We start from the raw sequence: 21,175 nt of genomic DNA, 5'->3' as shown, positions 1-21,175 counted from the left end.
GCTTGGGGGCTGCCCTGGGCAGGTGGGCCTGGCTCCCCGGGGGAGGACTTGGGAGGGCGGTAGGAGGTGGTGCTAGTAAACCACGGACAGCCTAGGGAGCACTGCGCACTGCCTGCCGAGCGAAGCTGTGTCGTCACTGCTGGGAACCAGCTGAGGGTCACGGGAGGAAGTCATGGTCCAAGCTGTGCCTCCAAGGCCTGTTGGATGCCAGCCTGGGGCTTGTCAGGCTCCCTTTTGTGGAGGGCATGCCTCTCGGACTTTGGTCCCTCGTCTTGCGGGGGCGGGGGGGGGGCTCTCATGTTCTGATAGTAGGCAGGTGACTTCTGAGGAGCACTAGTGTTTTCCAGAGGCATTTCTGGGCTCGTGGAAGGGAAAAGACAAAGGGGGTCTTGGCTGTGATGCCGGGTGTGGCCTTTCCTCAGGCAGCTCAGGCCTCAGAGGGAGACTCTTGTCGTTCGGGCACATAGTCCCCTCCGGAGCTGGAGCCTGGCCCAGGCCCTTGCCCTCTCCTAGCCCACGAGCATAGGCTTGATGCCATTTTCCTGCTTAGGGACACAGATGGTCAGAAAGCCTTTTTTTTTTTTTTTTTGGACTAACCAAAGTATTTTTTGCTGTTCTGTCAAGTCAGATTTTTTTGTTGCTTGTGGAAATTCAGGGTAGGAACAGATAGGAGCTTTAGATCGCTCAGAAGACCCTCCAAGAGGTCCCTTCTCCACGTGATTTATTAGGTGTCCAGCCTCTTTCCCCCTCTTCTCTGGGCTGAGTGCTGCTCCCCACTTTGGGCTTAGGAGTTTGGGTTTGGTGTGTCTGTGGCAAAACGTTGCTCCACATGGGCTCCTTCCTTGTTACGTGTCACGGCGTTAGCCCCGGAGTGCATCATCTGCGGCACTGAGCCCTGGGCTCGTGGGGACAGCCACACGAGCTGCGACTGGAATTTCGCCGATTCCCCAAATACCTCTTCTCTCCCGTCGTGTCAGAGGTGCTGCCATTAGATGCCTCCCTTTCCCTGACCAGGACGGCATCTCACGCTCAGACCAGCCCTGGGCGGTCGGGTGGGGTTCGCACTGCACCCCTCCTTCATGGAGGGAACACCTAGAGCCGCCTGTCCCCTTGCTCACTTACTGCAGTGGTTTCTCAGCAGTGAGACCTGCCCCTTCTTGCTCCCTTTCTTGGAGAGGAAGGCTTGTGTTTAGCTTAGCTGGGGAGATGAATTACGGGCAACCTCAAGGCCCCTGACTCAGGGGCCTTATTTTCAGCACCTCCCAGGAATCTCAGGCGGCTCTGGCCGCCTTGTGTGCTGTCTCCCACCCTCAGATGCACTTCCTTCCCAGGGGCTTACGGAAGCAAAGGGAACGCTTGCTTGAGGTGGGCGTCCTCTGCCTTTGTCTCTCTTGTCTTCTGGGGGAGCTGCTAGTGAGGCATGAGCGAGCACCTTCACTGGGCAGATTTCATCTACTTCAGCCCTCAGCAGTGCTTACCTCTGAGCTCAGGCCTTTCACCAGGGAGCGGTCTGCTGGTCTAAGTGGCCGGTGGGGGCCCAGCCCCACCTTCAGGACGACAGGAGAGGACACTCTCCTGAGGTAGCCCTAATTAGGGTGAGGGCACTTCTAGGAGCAGTGGGGCTGACGGGCCCAGCTCAGCCCGTTCGCTGCACAGCCCCCACACCCTGGTCTGCGAGCCGTGGAGCACTCGCAGAGAGGGGCCTGCAGGACTCGTTACCCACTCCGAGCAGAGTGGGCAGGGCAGCACGGTCTGGGGAGGAGGCAGCTAGTTGAGAACTGAAGCCCAGGGCTGTTCAAGGAGGGGCTTCCCTCATAAAGGAGTAAGGTGGCCCTGCTCAGCCTCAGCCCCAGGGTGGGGAGTTCAGGAGGCACGGAGAAGGCTGAGTGTAGTTGTGGGTAGAAAACCTTTCCCCACTGCACGGTTACACACATGACATTGGACTCCTGGCTACAGCTTACTCTCACTCTGGTCCAGTGATGGCCAAGGTAGTTTTTAGATATTAATTTAAAATATCTATTTACTGTTTTTTCCTGAATACGCAAGTGTAAATAGTATAATTTGCAGTGCAAAGTCCTTGGCAATAACTTTATGTTGTGTATTATGTTGAAAACCATTGGCAAACGCGACCACCACGGACTGTCCTTCCCCTCTGGGGCAATGACGACATGTAGGACTCTGAACTGTAAACCTTCGGCGTGGTTGAAGCAGCAGCTGCATGTGTGGACTGTCACCAGTGCCTCGCCCAGAGATGCCTGGCCTTTCTCCAAAGGGACTCTCTGCCACCCCAGCGCCCACACTGTGGCTCCTTCGCACTGACTGTCGGACTGCGCCATAGACTGACCCTCTCGGCCGCTGCGGTCTGTAATGCCCTGATATGTTGCATTCTCCCCATTTGGATGAGTACAAATAAAAGCTTCTGTCTTAAAACAGCAATGGACCCACTCTGGTTAAATGAAGACTGTCACTTTGATGAAATGGTCAAGTGCAGGACCATTTTCCTGGCCCTCCCAACTCTCTCTGCCACTGGCGCAGAAAGTTCACTGACCCTGAAACTTAAACCTCAAACCTGGTGCCCTGACCTGGCAAGTGGTAAGGTGTGGGTGCCGAGCAAGGGCCGAATTCTAACCCTCAGAATTCACACACCTCCCTCTTAATGCTCACACCCGTTCCCCGGGGCTGGCAGTACCCACACATGCCAGACGAGGACACTAAGGCTCACAGGTAAAAGGATAGAACTTCTAAATGGCAGCATCCATCCGTATCCAAAGCTGACGCGCTTCCCCCTTGGGAGGCTCCTGCCGTGGAGCTACCCCAGTGACGCCGAGCCCCAGGTAAGTGCAACCACTGGGTGTCCCCTTCTCCCTGCACGCCACCAAGCCCACCAAGCCGGAGTCACAAGCGCACTGGCTGTGGCCGGCCCAGGCCCGCTGCCGCTCCCCTGCGCACGACTGGCACGGATGCCCACCTGCGGAGCTGAAACGGGGGTGGGGAGGGGAAAGCACGGGCCAGGCTCGGGACCCTGGAAGAGGAGGAGGAGGTGTGGCGGCTCCTGGTAGAAAAGGCTGAAATGGCAGATCTTGTGATCACAGGCAGCAAGCCTCCCACCTTTACTTCCAAATTTGAGAAGCACATCTCGGAACAACTAGGGGGCAGCACGCGCGAGGGGGATCAAGAGCTGACGGCAGCCCAACCACCCCAAGGACACAGACAGGGAGAAGAGCTCAGAAAGGTTATGTGACTTCCCGAAGTGAGAGGTGCATCCGAGGCCACGGCCCGGAACTCAGGGCGCAGGTGTGCCTGTGCAGTGACGTGCTAGGACTTTACGGCCGCCCTGCTGGTCGTGGTGAGTTAGAGATGTGGGGCCTGGGCCGGGAACCTCTCTGTGTGTCCCATTTCTTCACCTAGAAAACGGAGAAAGGGCAGACACTTCGTGCTTAGGCCGCTGGCTCTGGGAGCCACTGCCCCAGCCATTTGCTGTGGTCCTCGTCTTCATACCTATTTCGTCTTCCCGACCTCGCTTCCCCCCAGATGTTTTGTAGGACAGGAGTCGTCCCAATGTCAGAATCGGGCTGATGTGAGCAAGTGAAGCACTTGAACAATACACATCCGTCAGACGAGGCTAGAACTCTTCTAGGTCACGAGGGGTCCACGTCATCGGCTTCCTCCCCGCCGCGTAGACTCGGATTTTCACAACTGTTGGGTTCGTCAGAGCCGGGAGTGGTGTTCTCGGCTTATTTTTAGCTCCTGTGGATTTTCTTTTCTTCACTTGTGCCACGGGGACTTGGAATTCAGAGCAGACGGGGTGGCCGCGCTCCTGGGAGACTGAGAAAGATGCCTCCTCCCCCCGGGACTCTGGAGATAAGAGGCTCTTGGGTTCAATGCGGCCTGCTAGACAGTCCACCCAGCCCATCGTGTATGTTCACTGACCTTTCCAGCAACCCTGAGAGGGCACAGTCTGGGAGGAAATGTGGAGGTGGTCAGCACCAGGATTAAGTTTTCCAGCACAAAGCCTCATGCTCTTTGCTCTTCCTGCCAACTATCCACCTTTCCCTCCCTCCCTTCTCGGCCAGGCTTCCTAAAATCTACACCTGCCTGTCCACTTCGTCCCCTCCCACCCCTCAACTGGCTGCAAGCTGGCCCTTGGCTATACCCCACCCACCTCTGAGTCTGCTCCCACCCTGGGCACCAGCAACCTCCCTGTCGCCAAATCCAGTGAGCCTTTTCTGGTCCTGTCCTCACTGATGAGTGATGAGCTCCTTTTCCTCCCGATGGCCACAGCCTTACTCTATGGCCCCTCTTTCTCCTCCAGCGGCACTTCCTAGGCCTGCAGTGAGCCCTTGCTCGCTCTGCACATTCAGAACAGTCTCAGCCCCTCCCCTGGCTTCACCTCACCTGCCAGAGCAGGCCTTCTCCACAAGGGGTGACTGTTCCACCCAGGGATGTGAAGACATTTTTGGCTGTGACAACGGGAGGGTGGTGGCGGTGGGGAGGGGGTGAGAGTAAGGGCAGGGCAGCGCCCCCCACCAAAGCACTGTCAGTACTGTTGAGGCTCCGGAACACTATGGCAAAGACGCCCGCACAACCCCAGAGCGTCTGCCGGCTCTGGTCGCCTCCCAGCGGTGTTTCCTGGACTCTCTCAAGTCCGCACGCCAGGAGCTCTGTTTCTCTCCCTGTGTGTCCCCCTGCCCCTTTCTCTCACCAGATTCGGTGTGACTCTCCAGGAACTGTCTCCAATCTGGCCTATATTATCACCTCTCTTTAGACTCTAAATCTCTCCACCAACTTTTCTTCCTAAAGGACAGGACACTTCGTCATTTTTTAAGTTGGCTTAAAACTCTCCAGTGATTCCCTTGGCCTTCAAACTGCTTGGCCTGGGTGGCCTCATAATCCAGTCCCTCCGGCCCACGCTCAGACCACGGTGCTAACTACCGACTGTTCCCTCCAGCTGAAGGTCTTGTTGCCTCTCTCTCCCGCAAACCCCTCAGTGCAGAAAACAGTCCCTGCCACTTCATCTCCCTCGCCATTACACATCCCTCCCTGTCCCCACAGGGCCCTGTACACCTGTGTCAGCACTCAGTGTTCTCAGTCTGGGTCTCAACACCACTAGGGGACCTCCCTGAAGCAGGGCCCATCGGAGTCACCTGAGGCCTGCCGTGCCCAGGCTGACTGCCGGATGGACTTTCTCTCCTTTCCCAGCTGCGACATGCGGATTTCTGCCACGTCCCTACACTCCCGAACACCAGGACCCTTGGGATTGGAAGAGCCTAGGGCAAGCTGACTTTCTGGATACCCGCCCCAGCTGGCCAGGAATGTGGATCCCAGAAATAGGTTCTCCAGCCTGTGGCTGGCAAAGGGATCCCAGATGTGCTCTGGAGCCACTGTTCTGGCCGCTGTCGAGCACCTGCCACGGCCCAGGCCCCTCCAGGTGCTTGCCGGGCTTCAGTGCAGTGGACAGCAGACAGGGCAGGGGCTTCACTCACCGCCTTTCCTTCTTTGCGGCCTGCAGCTCAGCCCACTTCCATCCGAGGCCAGGTGTAGAAGGGTCCTGGAGGGCAGGTCACACGGGGAGAACCGCAGGTTGGGGAGATTGCTCTTCTTCCTGCTGCAGAGAAGGGGCGAGGTGGTAAAGAGGGCCAGCTGGTGGCCTGTGCGTCCTTATGGGGCAGGGTGCAAGAGGACCCCCTGTGAGTAGAAAGGAGCTCCTACCAGATGCGTCGTCCGTGCCGCCTCTCCCTGAACGCTGCAGCAGAGAAGTGGACCCTGGCTACTTCTCCCGAACAGTCACATTTCAGGCCTGGAATTCCACCTCCTGTCTCTGCCTGGTGAGATGCTCATCTTTCAAGGTCTTACTGCACCCTTAGTTCCTGTAGGACCTCCCTAACCCTCCAAGTCACAAATAGCGCCTCACCCTGTAACCATTGCCCTTGATTTTGCAGAGGGTAATCCATGTTCACCGCAGAGGCCGAGGCGCAGGCGTCAGCCTCCCAGAGGAGCAGCTGGTCTTGCCGCACCCCCTGCAGAGCCAGCACACCGGAGCCGCGGGGCACGGGTGGGGGGTGCCTGAGGCCCGAGCGCACCCGTCTACCAGCACGGAGGCTGCTCTTCTCGGGCTGCGTGTGGGAGCAGGGGAAACGGGGCAGGAGCACGTAATGATGAAACTGGTTTCTACAAAGTGATACTCTTTGTACCAAAATATTTAATGAATATGCTGTTAAAATAAAACCAACAAAAGGAATAGTAATACAATTTTACTGGTTTATATTTCAATTCATAAAGTTGACACACTGGAACTACCCTAGCACAATGTCCACGCACCTAGTTTTAGATGGGCTTACAGCTGTTTCGGTAACTGAACAAGAAAGACACAAAGCGGTGGAGGGTGTGGTGGTGGTGGTGGGGGGGGGGAGTTGCCGCTCGTCACTTCCCTTATCACTGATGACCTCAGCAAGTGCTAGGACAGCCACCGGGAAAAGAGATACAGAACAAGCCAAGTATCTTTATACACAGACCAGTGCCTCTTAGAACAGCTACCTGCGCCCTGCGTGCGGAGACGACCAGACCTCGGCGCCAGCCTGTCAGCATACCGCTATATAAATTAAAAGACTAGGTTATTTATCTTTTTTTTTTTTTTTTTTTTTTAAAGGTGCTAAAACCTCCATTCCGTAGTTTTGAAGTGAGAACCTGCAGTCCATCTGAACAGCGAGGTCTGCACCCAGCCACACTCTGGGGAGGGACACGGGCCAGCAGGACGGGGCCTCGGCACGCACACCCCTAGCACATGCGTTGACACACACACACACACACACACACATACACACAGTGCAGTGTCTTTCTCGCTTGTATGACCTGTTGTGCAAAAACACTAGGAACCTTTTAGTGAGGGAACGTTTCCCAGCTCTTGTGAGGGCAGGGAGGAAGGGGAGCCCGACAAACCCGGAGTGACATCAAGTGCCCAGATAGCCACATAATTAGCTTGTGCAGATCAGTCTTAGTCTGGGATTTAAACACTGTCAGTTGGGCGCACTGGGAAAAGATATTTATATATATATATACACACACACATGACACATGAAGCAAAATAAGATTTGTCCACGTTATGATTAATCCCGTCTCATGTCGGTCAAGTCACCCAGCCCAGCCCCGTGAAGTTTTGGCAGCTAACACTAAAGAACAACAGGAACTACGAGAGTTGCATAGAATTGCTCAGAAATGTGAATAATGCCAAACCCAAAACCTGTGCGTCGTGTAGTTTAACAAAACTAGGTGGCTGCAGCTACAACCAGGAAACCCTCCTATTTAAAACAAAGTGCTTCTCCACGTCTGCCTGGAGGGCCCTACGCTGGCACTGAAGTAAGGTAAGAATTATCTGAGTTACCGATCCCTGCCCCCCCGCCCCGCAATACATATAATATGTATATTTAAAAAAAAAAAGATTAAAGGTTTAGAAAAAAACCAAAAGCCTGAAGGATCCCCAAACTCTGACAACGTCAACTCAGCCCTTGGGCTGGGTGAGGCGGTGACCCACACCGGGAAGAGGTCTGGGTGCCACCGAGATGGCTTCCCAGAGCGCGTCCAGAGCGTCACTCAGCCGGCAGGCCTGTCGGCATCAGTAGTTAGGAGAGCCGTACCCCAGAGGCTGCCTGCTTCATGAGCTCTGGCCCGGTGACCTACCAACATGCTTCTACGGATCTGACTTAGGTACATTCTGGTCCTGGGACATGTCACAGAATCACACATCTGGCCAAAGAAGGCAACAAAAGGTGTCGTGTTTTCTGAAGGTGTCTGGAGGCAGTCGCTTCGCTCAGCAAGTCTCTTTCCCTTGGACTCCCGTTGCCGTCTTTATGGAGCTCAGCGTTCGGTTAAACCACGTCTTCTTGGCGGCCTGTACCTCGTTTAGGGCAAGGCCTAAGTGGTGCTCCAGGTCCTGCAAGGGGAACAATGTACATGAGCGTGCTGGGCTCCAGCGGCAGTGCCGTTGCCTCCCCAGAGCGGTGCCCAGACAAGACTTCAGCCCATTTACTCTCGAGAGGCCTCTGGAAATTCCCCCAGTCTCCACCCGGCAGAAAAGGATCTGGAATCCCTTGAGTTCCGGAATCTTTGCTAGTGAGGACCTCTTCATTTCTTGCCTAGTCTATTTATTAAAACAACCTCCTAACTGAACGCCTCTCTCTCCTGTCAACCTATTACACACCAGGCAGACAGGGCTGGTGCTCCAGGTAAGTCCACGCCATTCATTTCTAGCAAAGACCTTGAAAGTCTAGACTCCCAGGCAAGGCATTTGAGGTGTTTCATGATCTGGACCCAGAGACTGCCAGCTCAGTACCCACCTCCACCCCTAGCTTCCTGACACGCCTTACTGGGCAGGCCCTCTCCTCCCTCTGCTGCTCAGCACGCTGCTCCCTCCTCCAGGAAAGCTCACTGTTCTTTCTCTTCTGCCGCTGCAACCCTTGTTCATTCTCTGACCACAGCTCACATATGGCTGCCTTGGTGGTGCTTTTCCTTATTGTCCTGGACAGTCACACAAGCCATGTCTTAGCTTTGCAACCCCAGCACCTTGAACAGGGCCTGGCAAAGAGCAGATGCCCAGTGAATGTGTGCGATGTGGGAGACCAGGCCCTAAGCTTCAGGCCTGAACTTAGTCCCTTCCACAAGCAGTGCTTAGGGCCCACCTTATGCTCCGGATTGGGGCTCGTGGAACTGGCCTCGCAAGATAAAGATGACTGAAGTAAACCCCCATTTCTTTGTCAGGAATGGAGGCTCAGATCAATCAGGTTACACGTCCAAAGTCGCAAAGCCAGTTAAGTGATGGGAGCTGGGACTAAGAGGTGATTTAGGAAGTCCTCAGGCCCTGTGCCGAGCCCTTTCTATGCTTTATCCTATTTAGCCTTCAAAGCAAACTATGAGATAGGGGCCCGCATCATCTCCATTTGCAGATGAGGAACCTGAAGTGTAAGGAGGTCACGTACAAACCCAAGGTCGCAGATTTTGGTGGTGCAGCAGTGACTTCCAAGCATGTCTCTGCTCCACCAAAAACACTCCAAGCTTGATGGCCAAGTCTCATTACGAGAAAGTCCAATTCTGACAGGCCAAATACTAATTAAGTATTCACTCGTAAGTAACAAGTAATGGGCTTCCTATAAGGACTATGGTCAAAGTTTAAAAGGGAAAAAACCCCCAAGGCACAGTGACCGTTTCTAGGGTCTCCAGCCCAGGCGGGGCGGGCGGCGCTCACCTGTATCTTGCACTCGGCCTCCACCAGCTGCAGCTTGGTCTGCGCCAGCTCCAGCTCCATCTCTCTCAACTGGTTCTTGAGCGTCTCCTTCTCTTCATCTGTGTCCTCGTCGAGAACTTCCTTAGCTGAGCTCACGCCCTTGATGCGACCTTCTTTGTTGAAAAACTCCCGGCAGCGCTCACAGTCATCCACTTTTTGCTGAAAGTGAACGTCAGATGTGAACAGGCGAGGAGGAGAAGCCGGCCTGTAGGAAGCTGTGGGCATCTCCTCTTTGGGGAGCCAAGAGGTGGCTTCTGGGTTGAGCACTAGAGCTCCCGAAAAACTCTGTTCTCTTTGTAAACTGGCAGATACCCTAGTGGAAACGCCAAGTGGGATCCTACGCTAAAATCAGTAAGAACATGCTTCTGCCTAGGTCTGCTCATCTCACCTCCAAGGAACCTTGGTTAAACAAACGAAGATGCAGTGACTAAAGATTTCTGTACAATGATTCTCACTGCAGAATCAGAGACAGAAAAATAATGGGGGGATAAACGATCCAACCACTGTGAGAAATTAAATATATACTCTGCCGCATTTATACAAGGAAGTATGCAGGCAGCCATACATTCCTCCAGTGTTTGAGGAATTTTTCATAACTTGGTAAAATGGTTAAATGCTCGTGAACCAGGACACAGAAATGTCTGTGAAGCATGGTTACAAATATATACCACGTTTCATTAAAATAAGATGTCCCCGACTGGGAGAAACCTCATTTGTTCCTCTAAGAAAATATGCTGCCAATTAAAACCACGTTTTTATTATTATTATATTATATTATATATTATTATATTATATTATATTATATTATAATACTATATTATATTTTGAGAGAGAGAGAGATGAGGGGCAGAGGGAGAGACAGAATCCCAAGCAGGCTCCACCCCCAGCACGCAGCCCAACATGGGGCTCACACGGGGCTCGATCTCATGACCCTGAGATCGAGACCTGAGCCAAAATCAAGAGCTGGATGCCTGACCGACTGAGCCACCCAGGTGCCCCCAATTAAACGACTTTAGAAGGCCATCAGTTACAAAACATGTCCCAATTTCAGAGTAAATGTGAAAAAAACCTCATAGCTTAGAATGAACAGCATTTTGTATACTGAAACACAGAACAAGCACGGAAAGAACACACACCAGCGTGTTATCAATGGTGAGATTATCTACGGGTAATATAAGGGTTTGTTTTCTTACTCTTATTTTCCAAATTTTCTGCAATGAACATTGCTAGTTTTAGAATCAGATAATAAATTACATTAAAAAAATGGACAGTGCTAGTTAAACACTGCTTAGGATGGAGGCCAGGTGCCATCTTGCTCTAGGTCAAACGGTGATGTGTGTGAATAAGGCCATGAGCACAGAACTTTCCCACCTTCCTGTCCACTGAGCTATAAATATGTTAGCAGAGCATCTTTCAGTAAGTTACTCTTCTTGGAAAAATCTGGTGACTGCTCTAATACAGGTATAGCTTAAAGCAAGCACCGGGCACCTGGGTGGCTCAGTCAGTGAAGCGTCTGCCTTTGGCTCATGTCATGGTCTCAGGGTCCTGGGATCGAGTCCCAAATCAGGCTCGCTGCTCAGGGGGGAGCCTGCTTCTCCCTCTGCCCCTCCCCCCCCGCTCATGTGCACTCTCTCTCACTTGGTCAAATAAATAAAATCTTTTAAAAAATTAAAAAATAAAAAAAGTACCAAATTACAAAAGCCCCTGCACTGGCAACAAAAACATTTAAAAAGTAAAGTCCTCATTGGATTTGGATCCATTAGAGCAAAAAGGAATTGAGCTCAGAGGGGGAGTTGACTGTCCTCATTTTACAGAACGGGGGAAGGGGTGTATGTGACAAATGATACCACAGGGTCCTGACCTCTGCACCCCCCTCCCCCCCACAACCAGTGCTGGCAGCCCTCCCTCACCTGTGCGGCACTGCAGTGATCACCTGCTCTCGTGACATGTGCAAATCTTGGGTCACTTTTTGTTACAGTCACATCATCCAGAGGATGTTATGTGAGGAAAAGGGCGTTTGTATTTCAAGATCTAAAACCAGAGCTCCCGGGTTGCATCTGGACTCCTTCCTTCCAGAGGAAACCCGCACAGCGTCAGCTTTCGGTCACGGAGCCAGGCCACGACGGGTCCCTCATCACGTCCTTGCAAGCTTCTCTCACTTCTGAAATCGAAGTCAACCACCCCTCCCAGAAGCTGTGGTGCCTAGCAAAGCACAAGGAACCATGTGGTACAGAACAGACTCTCTTTGGTAAAGGAAAACTTACCCGAATTTTCTCAATTTCCACTTTATTAGCTGTCTGCTGCTTCTCCAATCTTTCACTCAACTGAGAACAAATCTAAAGAAACAAACATAAAGTGACAATCTCTTGAGCATGTCATCACATGCAGAACCCGGGCTTGGGAGGAATTCTGCAGTGGAAGCCGGAGTGGCCGCAAACGTGGAGCGCGGGGCAGGAAGGGAGCTGAGGGCGAGCCGAGGCCCCTCTGCTGTGCCACCACCTCTGCATCCATCGGCCCGGGACGTGAGGGACTGTCAGTGCCACACTCCACGGCCGACGGTTTACAGACACGTGACAGACTCACGAGCCAGCAGGAGATCCGAGTTTAGGAAAGAACAAGACCCATTTAGTTGTTAACACCCAACCCGCCAGGGAGAGAAGTGGTTCTGTATCATGTGACCACACGTGAACACGAGGCCGTAGGGACAGGGTGGCTTTCTTTTATGAAATGCCTGTTCATATGCTGGGCACCGTGCCAGGCTCCCTACAGACCTGACCTTATGGAATCCTCACAACAGTTCTCTGAGACAGTGATAATTTCTCTCGTGTCAGTACTGAGGAGCAGTGAGGTCACCTGCCCAGTAGGGACGTCACTGGTCGGTGTAGGTGCCAGGCGGCTGTGGAGGGGACGCATTTATCCAGACAAGCAGGGCTTCCAGAATACACGGCCCACTTACAGGGCGCTCAGACTCACCTGCTTGTAGTCACCAATGATAGAACTGTTTTTTCTAATCTCAGATTCTGCTTTGTCAAGTTCCCGACGACACATTTCTTTTAACTGCATACATTAAAAAAAAAAAAAAAAAAAAGGAAAAGTGACTGTTTTAAGGGAAATATAAAGCTCTGGCACTAACTGCTTAGTTCTGGGCTTTTCGAAAAGTATCTGACGACTCTGGAAGGGCTGCATTTCACCTACCTGCTCTCGATGCCAGGAGATGGAGAGAAAAGTCAAAACTCCCCCAAACATGAAACTCCATTTTGGAGTGGGGCTTTTGCTGAGGTCCCTCCCTGCCTGTGGGCCTGAGCTGAGGAAGCAGCACAGACCCAACGGACTAAAGCTCATCAGAGGACTCCTGTGTCCTCCATACAGAGACAGAGCCTCGTCGTCTCTCACCTCAGGAAGTCCTGCCGGGGACGAGAGAGGACCATGGGGGCAAGGAGGGACTTGCTGCAGGCTGCGCAGCATCCCGTGCCCAGTGACTGGACAGCTGGTGCAAGACAGGCCTTCCAGAGTCTGCTCTATGGGGGAGATGCCAGTGGATAGGTAGGGCAAGAGCCAGACATTATAAGATGTCTGCTTTCCTTCTACAGAAACGCTCACACTCTTTTCACATTGAGTTGCTGACGCACAGGAATTTCTCTTGTCCCAAGGAAGGATGGGTTTGCCCCAGTGTCTCCTCCTATGCTCTAATTATTGGTAACTCCTATGCTTTACATGGTAGATAGAAAAAGTCTTTGGAGAGACACTGCAGCCAGCTGTCTGTGGCTCCCCAGTGCCAACAGGAAGCCTCCAGCCGGCCTTGGGACTCTCAGGTGCTTACAGGACACAGAGGCGCGTGGGGGGGGGGCAGAGCTCCCCCTACCTGAGCTGACTCGTCTTCCAGCCGTCTTTTCTCTTCTTCAGCATCAATCAACTTCTGTTTGGTCATAAGCAGCTCCTTATTGAGTGCATCTGCCTTCTCTTCAGCCTGAAACATGTAAAAGATGCTGTCACAGAACAAGAATTGAGAACTGGATGGGATTTGAATTGCTCGGGACGATCCCTTTTTAACGTGACAGGGAAAGTGATCCAGGAAAAAGAAAGATATGCTGGAGGTCAGACAGAGACTAGACTGATGCAGAAGTGCCTGGCCCAGCCTCTTGCACAGATGTTGTGAGGGACAGTGGTTAGGAGCTCAGCCTTCGGCACCGGACAGCCTGGACTCAACTCATCGCTCTCTGACCATACACTTGGACAAGTCACTGAGAATCTTCCTGAGCTTCAGGCTTGTCATCTGAGGGATAAGGCACAGGAAGGACTCAGCACAGCACCTAGCAGGTGGTAAGCATTCAATACAAGGCAGCAGTCATGATCATTAATAGTAATAATAAATCCTGGTTTTCTTCCCCGAGACTCTCAGTATTTCCTCTGCTTCCCCAAACAACGGCTACATTTCATTCTCATCACATAATAAAGGAGGCCGCCTCTTTCCTGGCACTCGCTTACCCACGATCTGAAATGGCCCCTCCACCCCAGTTCTTTTTGAAAACATGCAAAGGTCTGGTGGGTAGATCTGTGTGTCTAAGTGAAAATGACAGAGCTGTGCCTGACGGAGGAGCCCCTGACGCTGGGCACTGCAAGGATAAGCGAAGGGGAGCGCGTCAGAGGGCAGCCGCAGAACTGGGGGCAGAAGCTCCTAGCTGCACAACCTTAGCCGCAGAGGGTCTCTGCCAGCTCGTTCCACAGCCCCCTTTTCAACAATGAATGGAAGCGGTTCCCTGAAATTAAACGGCGCTTCTGACGTCACCCAGCTGAAGAGGTGCCACGGAGCGCCTGCGCTTTCTACCACACCACGCGTGCTCTGCAGTGTCTTCTCTGGGAGGAACACGAGCCGCGGGGCTGGGGCCCTACGTGGAGAACTAGCGGCTCAATAACACCACCTCAGAAGGCCATTAATTAGGGCAGGGTGCACATGCGTTCAGTTAAGCGGGTCCTAGAGTTAAGGCCTGTCCTGTCCGGGCTGTGGCCTGTCAGCTCCTTCTCTAGCTCAAACCCAAGAAGCAATGAAAGGAAATGAGAACCAAACAGCAGAGGAAACAACTGGTGAGGAGAACTAAGTCCTGTTACAGACTGGTTTTACTTCCATCTGTGGAGCAACCTGTCCCCGTTCTCCTCTCTCCCCTGGACTCCGTTACCATCCTCTGCGCAGTGCTCCGGAGCCTGGGGCACACACGTCCGTTCGCTCAGTCACTCAGCATCACTACCATGGCAGTGATTCTGAGAAGTGTGAAACAGCCAGGTCATGAACTGGGTCTTTGAAGTCAAGGCCTCCCTGCCCACCCTGGCTCCCCAATTATAAAAAGGCAGGTGGGGAAGGGATTCTCTCAGGTTCTCACAAGGCACATAGCAGAGCTATCATCTGCAATCAGGTGGTGGGACGTTAAGCCCAGTGTTTGTGCCATCTCTCCAAGAGCTGACTCTCAATGCTGTGTGAGAGGAATGTGCACAGAAGCTACTGGACTGGCCTAACCCGTGTCCCCTCAGGGCACCACACTCTCAGCACTCTATCTGCATGAGCATTATGAAGAGGAAGCATCTGGAGATAATAAACACAAATCCTGACTTCCACTTCTGGTCATGAAGGACTAACAGGGACCAGATTCACCCTCCCACTGTAAACAAAAAATGGACAAAATGTATGAAACTACTGTTTTCAGACACTGAAAACAATACATGCAGAACTGTGGTTCCTGGGAGAAAGAAAACAAACAAGATGAATCCCACTATCACCCTGGGTTTCTACCTAGAGGCACATTCTGGACCAAGAAGGAGAGTGAAGGGTTCCAAACAGCATGTTTCAAAAGGTCAAGGAGGTAGAGTTAAGGGAACAGGGATGCTGAGGTGGTTGGAAGCTGGGGGACAGAGGCCTGGAGATAAGAGAGCTCTGGAATAGCTAACACAGCAATAGAGGAGATAAACTGAAAACATGAAAATACCCAATTAAACCAAAGACGACAGAGGGGCTCCTGCCTGGCTCAGTCAGAAGAGAGTGCAACTCCTGATCTCGGGGCTGTGAGTTCAAGCCCCATGCTGGGTGTCGAGATTACTTAAAGAAAACAAACAAACAAAACAAAACAAAACAAAACCTTTAAACCAAAGGAGGCAGAAAAGGAGAAAGAAAAAGCAAATGCAACAAATAGAGAACAATAAGCAAGGTGGCAGACTTAAATCTACCATAGAAATAATTACATTAATGTAACTGGCCTAAACATTCTAATTAAAAGGAGGAGATTATCAGACTGAATAAAAAAAGCAAGACCCAGCTATATGCTGGCTACAAAAAATAGTTTTAAGTATAAAGACACAGACATATTAAAAGTCAAAGGACGGAAAAAGATGTATACCAGGCAATACTATGAAAGTAGAAGTGACTATTAATATCAAAGTAGATTTCAGAGCAGAGTATTACTAGGGACAAAGAGGGACATTTCATAACAATAAAAGACTTACTCCATTGAGAAGGTGTAATAATCTGAAACGTGAATAAGTTCAAATTACAGGAAATGAAAACTAACATAATTGAAAGGTGAAATAAATGCATGGTTAGAGATTTCCTCACTGTCCTCTCATTAAGTGATAGAACAAGTAGAGAGGGAAAACCAGTACGTTCATGGAAGATTCCAATAATACTCAACCAACTTGAGCAAACTGACATTTATAGAGTGCTGCACTCACAGTAACACAGCACACATTTTCCACTTCCAAATGGACATGTGGGACATACACCCAAACAGACCATAAGGTAGGCACTAAAATTAGCATAAATATATTTTAAAAGGATTAAAATCAGAAAGGATATGTACTCTGATCACAGCTGAATTAAATTATAAATTAACAACAGAAAAATTTCTGGGAGGAGGCGCCTGGGTGGCTCAGTCAGTTAGGCATCTGCCTTTGGCTCAGGTCGTGATCTCGAGGTCCTGGGAGTGGGCCCTGTGTCCCGCTCCCTCTGCCCCTCCCCTCCGCTTGTTCTTGCTCTCTTAAATAAATAAATGAAATCTAGAAAGAAAAAAAAAAGAGAAAAAAAAGATTGATTTTTGGGAAAAATCCCTAATAGTTGAAAATTAAACAACACACTACTAATCAATTCACAGGTCAAAGGAAAAATAATAAGAACTGAATGAAAATAAAAAATAAAAAAATAAAAATAAAAAAATAAAAATAAAAATAAAATAAATGAAAAAAATGAAAATAAGAACTGAATGAAAATAAAAAAAACAATGAAAAAAAAATATGTGGGATGCAGCTGAAACAGTGCTTCAAGGAGATTTGTAACTTTAAATGCTTATTTTAGAAAAACAGGGTCTAGAATTAATGATCAAGCTTTGTTTTTAAGATTAGCTAGAAAAAGAGCAGGGGTGCCTGGGTGGCTCAGTCAGCTAAGTGTCAAACTCTTAATTTCAGCTTAGGTCATGATCTTGGGGTCACAAGATAGAGCCCCGAGTCTGACTCTGTGCTTGGTGAGGAGTCCGCCTGAGATCCTCTCTTTCCTTCTGCCCCCTGCCCCCCCACCCCGCGTGTGACCTCACTCTTTCTAAAATAATCTTAAAAAAAAAAAAAAAAGATCAGCTAGGAACAGGAGCAAATTAAACCAAAAATGAAGTCAGGATAAAGGCAACAAAAAGCAGAAATCAATGAAACGAAACAAAGAAAAAAATTAAACCAAAAACTGGGTTTTGAAGAAATCCACACACCTGATAAATTCCTAGTCAGATTAAGGAAAAAGGAGAAAAGACACAAATGTCTCATATCAGGAATGAAAAACAGAACATCTCAATAGATCCTATAAACATTAAAAGAGTAAGGAAATAACAATGACTTTATACCAATACCTCTGACAACTAAAATGACCGAGTTACCTGAAAGATACAATTATAAAAACAGACATGAGAATCAGAAAATTTCCATATCTGGAAATAAACTGAATTCATAATTAAATAACTTCCTAAGAAAATTCCAGGCCCACATGACCTCACTAGGGAATCAAAGATTTAATCAAGGAATAATCCTACAAAAAGTCCTTAAGAAAACAGGAGGGAACACTTCCGAGTTCATTTTAGAAGGCCATCACTACCCGGGTACCAAAACAAGACAAAACGTTACACAAACTCCAGACAAATATTCCTCATAAACACAAATATTTTAATACAAATAAAAATCTTAAGGAGAAAAAAGGAAACCCCAAGTGTCCTAGGAATGCAAAGGTTGGTTTACATTGAAAACTCAAATTACATCCCCATATTCACAGAATTAGGAGAAACAGGAAATAATCATCTCAACAGATGCAGGAAGAGCATCTGACAAAATTCAACACCGATTCGTGACAAAAACTCAGCAAACAAGAAGAAAGGAGAACTTCATCCACCTGATCTATGAAAACCCAGAGATAACACCTGGCACAAAGCCGTGATTCCATTCAACACTGTTCTGAAGATCCTGGTCAGTGAAGGAAGACAAGGAGAAGAAAAAGGCATAAAGACTTGAAAGCAAGTAAAAGTGTCTTTATTCAGAGATGACATGATTGTGTATGTGGAAAATCCTAAACAGTGAACAAAAAAGCTACTAGAATTGTAAGTGAATTCAGCAGGGTCATAGGATAGAAAGTCATGTAATCAATTTTATTTCTAGAGACTAGCAATAAACAATTGGAAAACGCAATTTAGAAAACAAGTATCCAGGGGCGCCTGGGTGGCTCAGTCATTAGGCGTCTGCCTTCGGCTCAGGGCGTGATCCTGGCGTTCTGGGATCGAGCCCCACATCAGGCTCCTCCACTGGGAGCCTGCTTCTTCCTCTCCCACTCCCCCTGCTTGTGTTCCCTCTCTCACTGGCTGGCTGTCAAATAAACAAATAAAAATCTAAAAAAAAAAAAAAAGAAAAAAGGAAAAAAAAAGAAAAGGAAAGAAAAGAAAAGAAAAGAAAAGAAGTATCCTTTACAATAAATTTAAAAATGTGCAAGTCTTGGGGCGCCTGGGTGGCACAGCGGTTAAGCGTCTGCCTTCGGCTCAGGGCGTGATCCCAGCGTTATGGGATCGAGCCCCACATCAGGCTCCTCTGCTATGAGCCTGCTTCTTCCTCTCCCACTCCTGCTGCTTGTGTTCCCTCTCTCGCTGGCTGTCTCTATCTCTGTCGAATAAATAAATAAAATCTTTAAAAAAAAATGTGCAAGTCTTGTTAACTGAAAACTAAAAAACAACGCTGAAATTGAAAAAGACCCAAATAAATGAAAATTACAACCTATTCATGGATTGTAAAGTTCAGTTATTATTCAGATATAATTCTCCACAAGAATTTGAGGAGATTTATAGGTTCAACGCAACCCCATTCAAAATCCCAGAGGCTTTTATTTCTAGAAGTTGACAAACTGATTCTAGTACTTACGTAGAAATGTAAATGACAGAATAGTCAAACGATATTTTTTAAGAAGAACAACAAAGTTAGACTGCTCCCATGGCCTGACTTTCAGATTGTAAAGCTACAGTAATTAAGACGGGTGTTAGCATGAGGATACACATACAGATCAATGGAACAGGTATGGAATTGAGGAGACCATCCATACAATCGATTTTTGATGAAGAAGCCAAAGTAATTCATTCAGGAAAGGTCTGCAAGCCGCTCAAGGTCACAGATCTAGTGTGCAGTGCAGCCAGACTGGAAATCTCAGCAGGTGGGCTCCTGAGTGTTTCCCTCACTCTGATCACACTCACTGTAGACAGTGTGCCAGAGGGGACTCAGGGAAGGTCCTGCTGGCCCTGTGCCAGGGACCTTGTGCAATGTTAGGTTGAGGCAGGACTCCCACTTCATAGAGGAGACAGCATGGCTGGGCTCACCTAGGGCTTTCTGTGGCTAACTAGCAATATCTCCTGTAACAAAAGTGACATAAAACATCAACTGAAAATTCAGAGTGTTCTGGAAAATTGGTAAGACACACCAGAGTTTCACTCTGGGATGCAAAAAGGGAAAAGCTGAAAATAATGAATTTCTTTCAAAAACCTGACTGAGGGGGCACCTGGGTGGCTCAGGCCGTGATCACCGGGTCCTGGGATTGAGCCCTGCATCAGGCTCCCCACTCAGCAGGGAGTCTGCTTGTCCCTCTCTCTCTGTCCCTCTCCCCCACTTGTGTGCTCTCTCTCAAAACCCTCCCCCCAAAACCTGAGTCCCTGAAGACCAAAAACAAAGGGGGTGAAAGGATCCCATGCCCCTCACTTCAGAACCTAGCTGATATTCAGTGATGATTCTAAAGGAACAAGAGAAGACAGGCTTGGGAAAGGGACTCCAAGTCCAGTGTGGGGAAGGTCTGTCTTCTCAGCACTGAAGCAGCCAGCTGGAGGAAGGGACCCCGGTTTGAAGTTCCCGAGCCTGAGGGCAGCAGGGGCCCTGCTCCTTTGAGCCAAGTTAGGAGCGTGAGCTGTGGTGTCAGACCATCCGGGTTTCAATACGAAACGTCACGCTATCCCTCAGTTTCCTCATCAGTAAAACGGGGATCATACTGTATCCCTGACACAATGTGGGTTGTTTTGAGGACAAAAGCACTTAGAGCAACGCCTAGAACTCAGTAAGCGGTCAGGAAACGTTTGCTTGTTATGTGTCACTATCTATGTTTTTGATGTAGTTATGACACCAAATCGTAGGTGCTTGTTCCATATTTATTTTGGAGACAGCGTGGCATCATAGAAAAGCCTGGGGCTTTCCAATCAGATGGGCCTGGGTTAGACTCCTGGCTCTGCTCCCTCCACGGCACCTCCATCTCTCTCTGAATCTCAAGTTTCATGATTGTTATAAAAATCCTCATCCATCAGTGGGGCTCATGTAACTCTCCTCACAAGGCTGAGGCAAGGGTAAGAGATACCAGATGTCAGCGAAGTGCTTATCGCAGCGCCGGTCACACAGAGCATCACGAAATGGGAATTCACATTATTTTTACTATTTCTCACTCCTGGTATCAGGAATGTTAAAGAACCTAGCTCTTTACTGTGTCAGGATAAGACCACCTGAAAAAAGGTTTACGCCATTTAGGAGCAGACGTCAAGAACATGAGAAGTCTGTGCCCACCTGCAGGGGGAACGTCTGGTGGGGGAACGTCTGGCAGGGGACCGTGCAGCAGCTCCAACTACACAGCTACCCGGGATCTTAGCTCAAGGTGCCTCTTCTTACAGTTTTCTGGAACACAAAGCTCCTACCGAGGACCCATTTTTTTTCCTTTGTCTCTTTCACCTCCTCTCTGCGTGACCTCCGGCTGCTGCGCAGACGCCTCAGGTGGGCGCGGGGCGGCTTCAGTGTCGCTGCTCAGAGGCTGAAGCAGGAGGGGGCGCCTCCTCCGGCGCCCCTACAAAGAACGGACGGCACGCCGGGAATCCGCGCCAGAAGGAGGCGACTCAAACCTGAGGGCCAGACTGTGGTAAACGGAGGAAGCAGCGAGAGCTCCAGGTTCCGGTTCCTGAGGACTAATGGCCTGGAAACTGCCTCCCCCCAGAACTGGCAAAAGCAGCCTTCGCAGTGACACGCAGCGCTGCAGAGCTGACGAGCAAGAGGAAGGACGGCTGCTCTGCCCGCGGCTCGCTGGATGCGGTGGCGTTTTCCCTGTTCCCTGCGACACAGCTCATCTTCCACCTTCCCACTTCTTGCTCTACTTGCAAGGAGAGTAACTGGTTTTAGTCTACTCAGGGCGCCTGGGTGGTGCGCTGGTTAAGCGTGCAACTCTTGGTTTTGGTCAGGTTGTGATCTCAGGGTCGGATGATTAAGCCCCATGTCCAGCTCTCCTTCCCTCTCCCTCTGCCTCCCCACCCCTCCCCCCCATTCTCAAATAAATAAATCTTTATTTTCTTTTTCCAAATAAATAAATCTTAAAAAGAAACAACAAACAGC

General features: G+C 49.9%; 1 protein-coding gene and 1 long non-coding RNA gene across 4 annotated transcripts in view; one reads left to right on the top strand and one right to left on the bottom strand.

Annotated features, from left to right (window-relative positions):
• Nucleotides 1-6,241, top strand: LOC121103096. The gene is made up of 2 exons (XR_005835243.1): nt 1-5,825; nt 5,940-6,241. It is a non-coding gene; the product is annotated as an uncharacterized LOC121103096 (long non-coding RNA).
• The window catches only part of RABGAP1 (RAB GTPase activating protein 1), a 159,714-nt gene continuing 144,718 nt past the window's right edge, over nt 6,180-21,175 (bottom strand). For all 3 annotated transcript variants that reach the window (XM_040631851.1, XM_040631852.1, XM_040631853.1), the window contains 5 exons: nt 13,137-13,241; nt 12,248-12,331; nt 11,539-11,610; nt 9,236-9,433; nt 6,180-7,927 (listed from right to left, as the gene is read on the bottom strand). In XM_040631851.1, the coding sequence (XP_040487785.1) occupies nt 7,805-7,927; nt 9,236-9,433; nt 11,539-11,610; nt 12,248-12,331; nt 13,137-13,241 (582 nt within the window). In that variant the 3' untranslated portion in view covers nt 6,180-7,804. The remainder of the gene's footprint in view (nt 7,928-9,235; nt 9,434-11,538; nt 11,611-12,247; nt 12,332-13,136; nt 13,242-21,175) is intronic.

Source organism: Ursus maritimus, unplaced genomic scaffold (genome assembly GCF_017311325.1).
Source record: "Ursus maritimus isolate PB19 unplaced genomic scaffold, ASM1731132v1 scaffold_17, whole genome shotgun sequence".
NCBI lineage: Eukaryota > Metazoa > Chordata > Mammalia > Carnivora > Ursidae > Ursus > Ursus maritimus.
The sequence above is the reverse complement of the archived record's forward strand: the minus strand, read 5'-3'. Positions and strand labels throughout refer to the sequence as shown.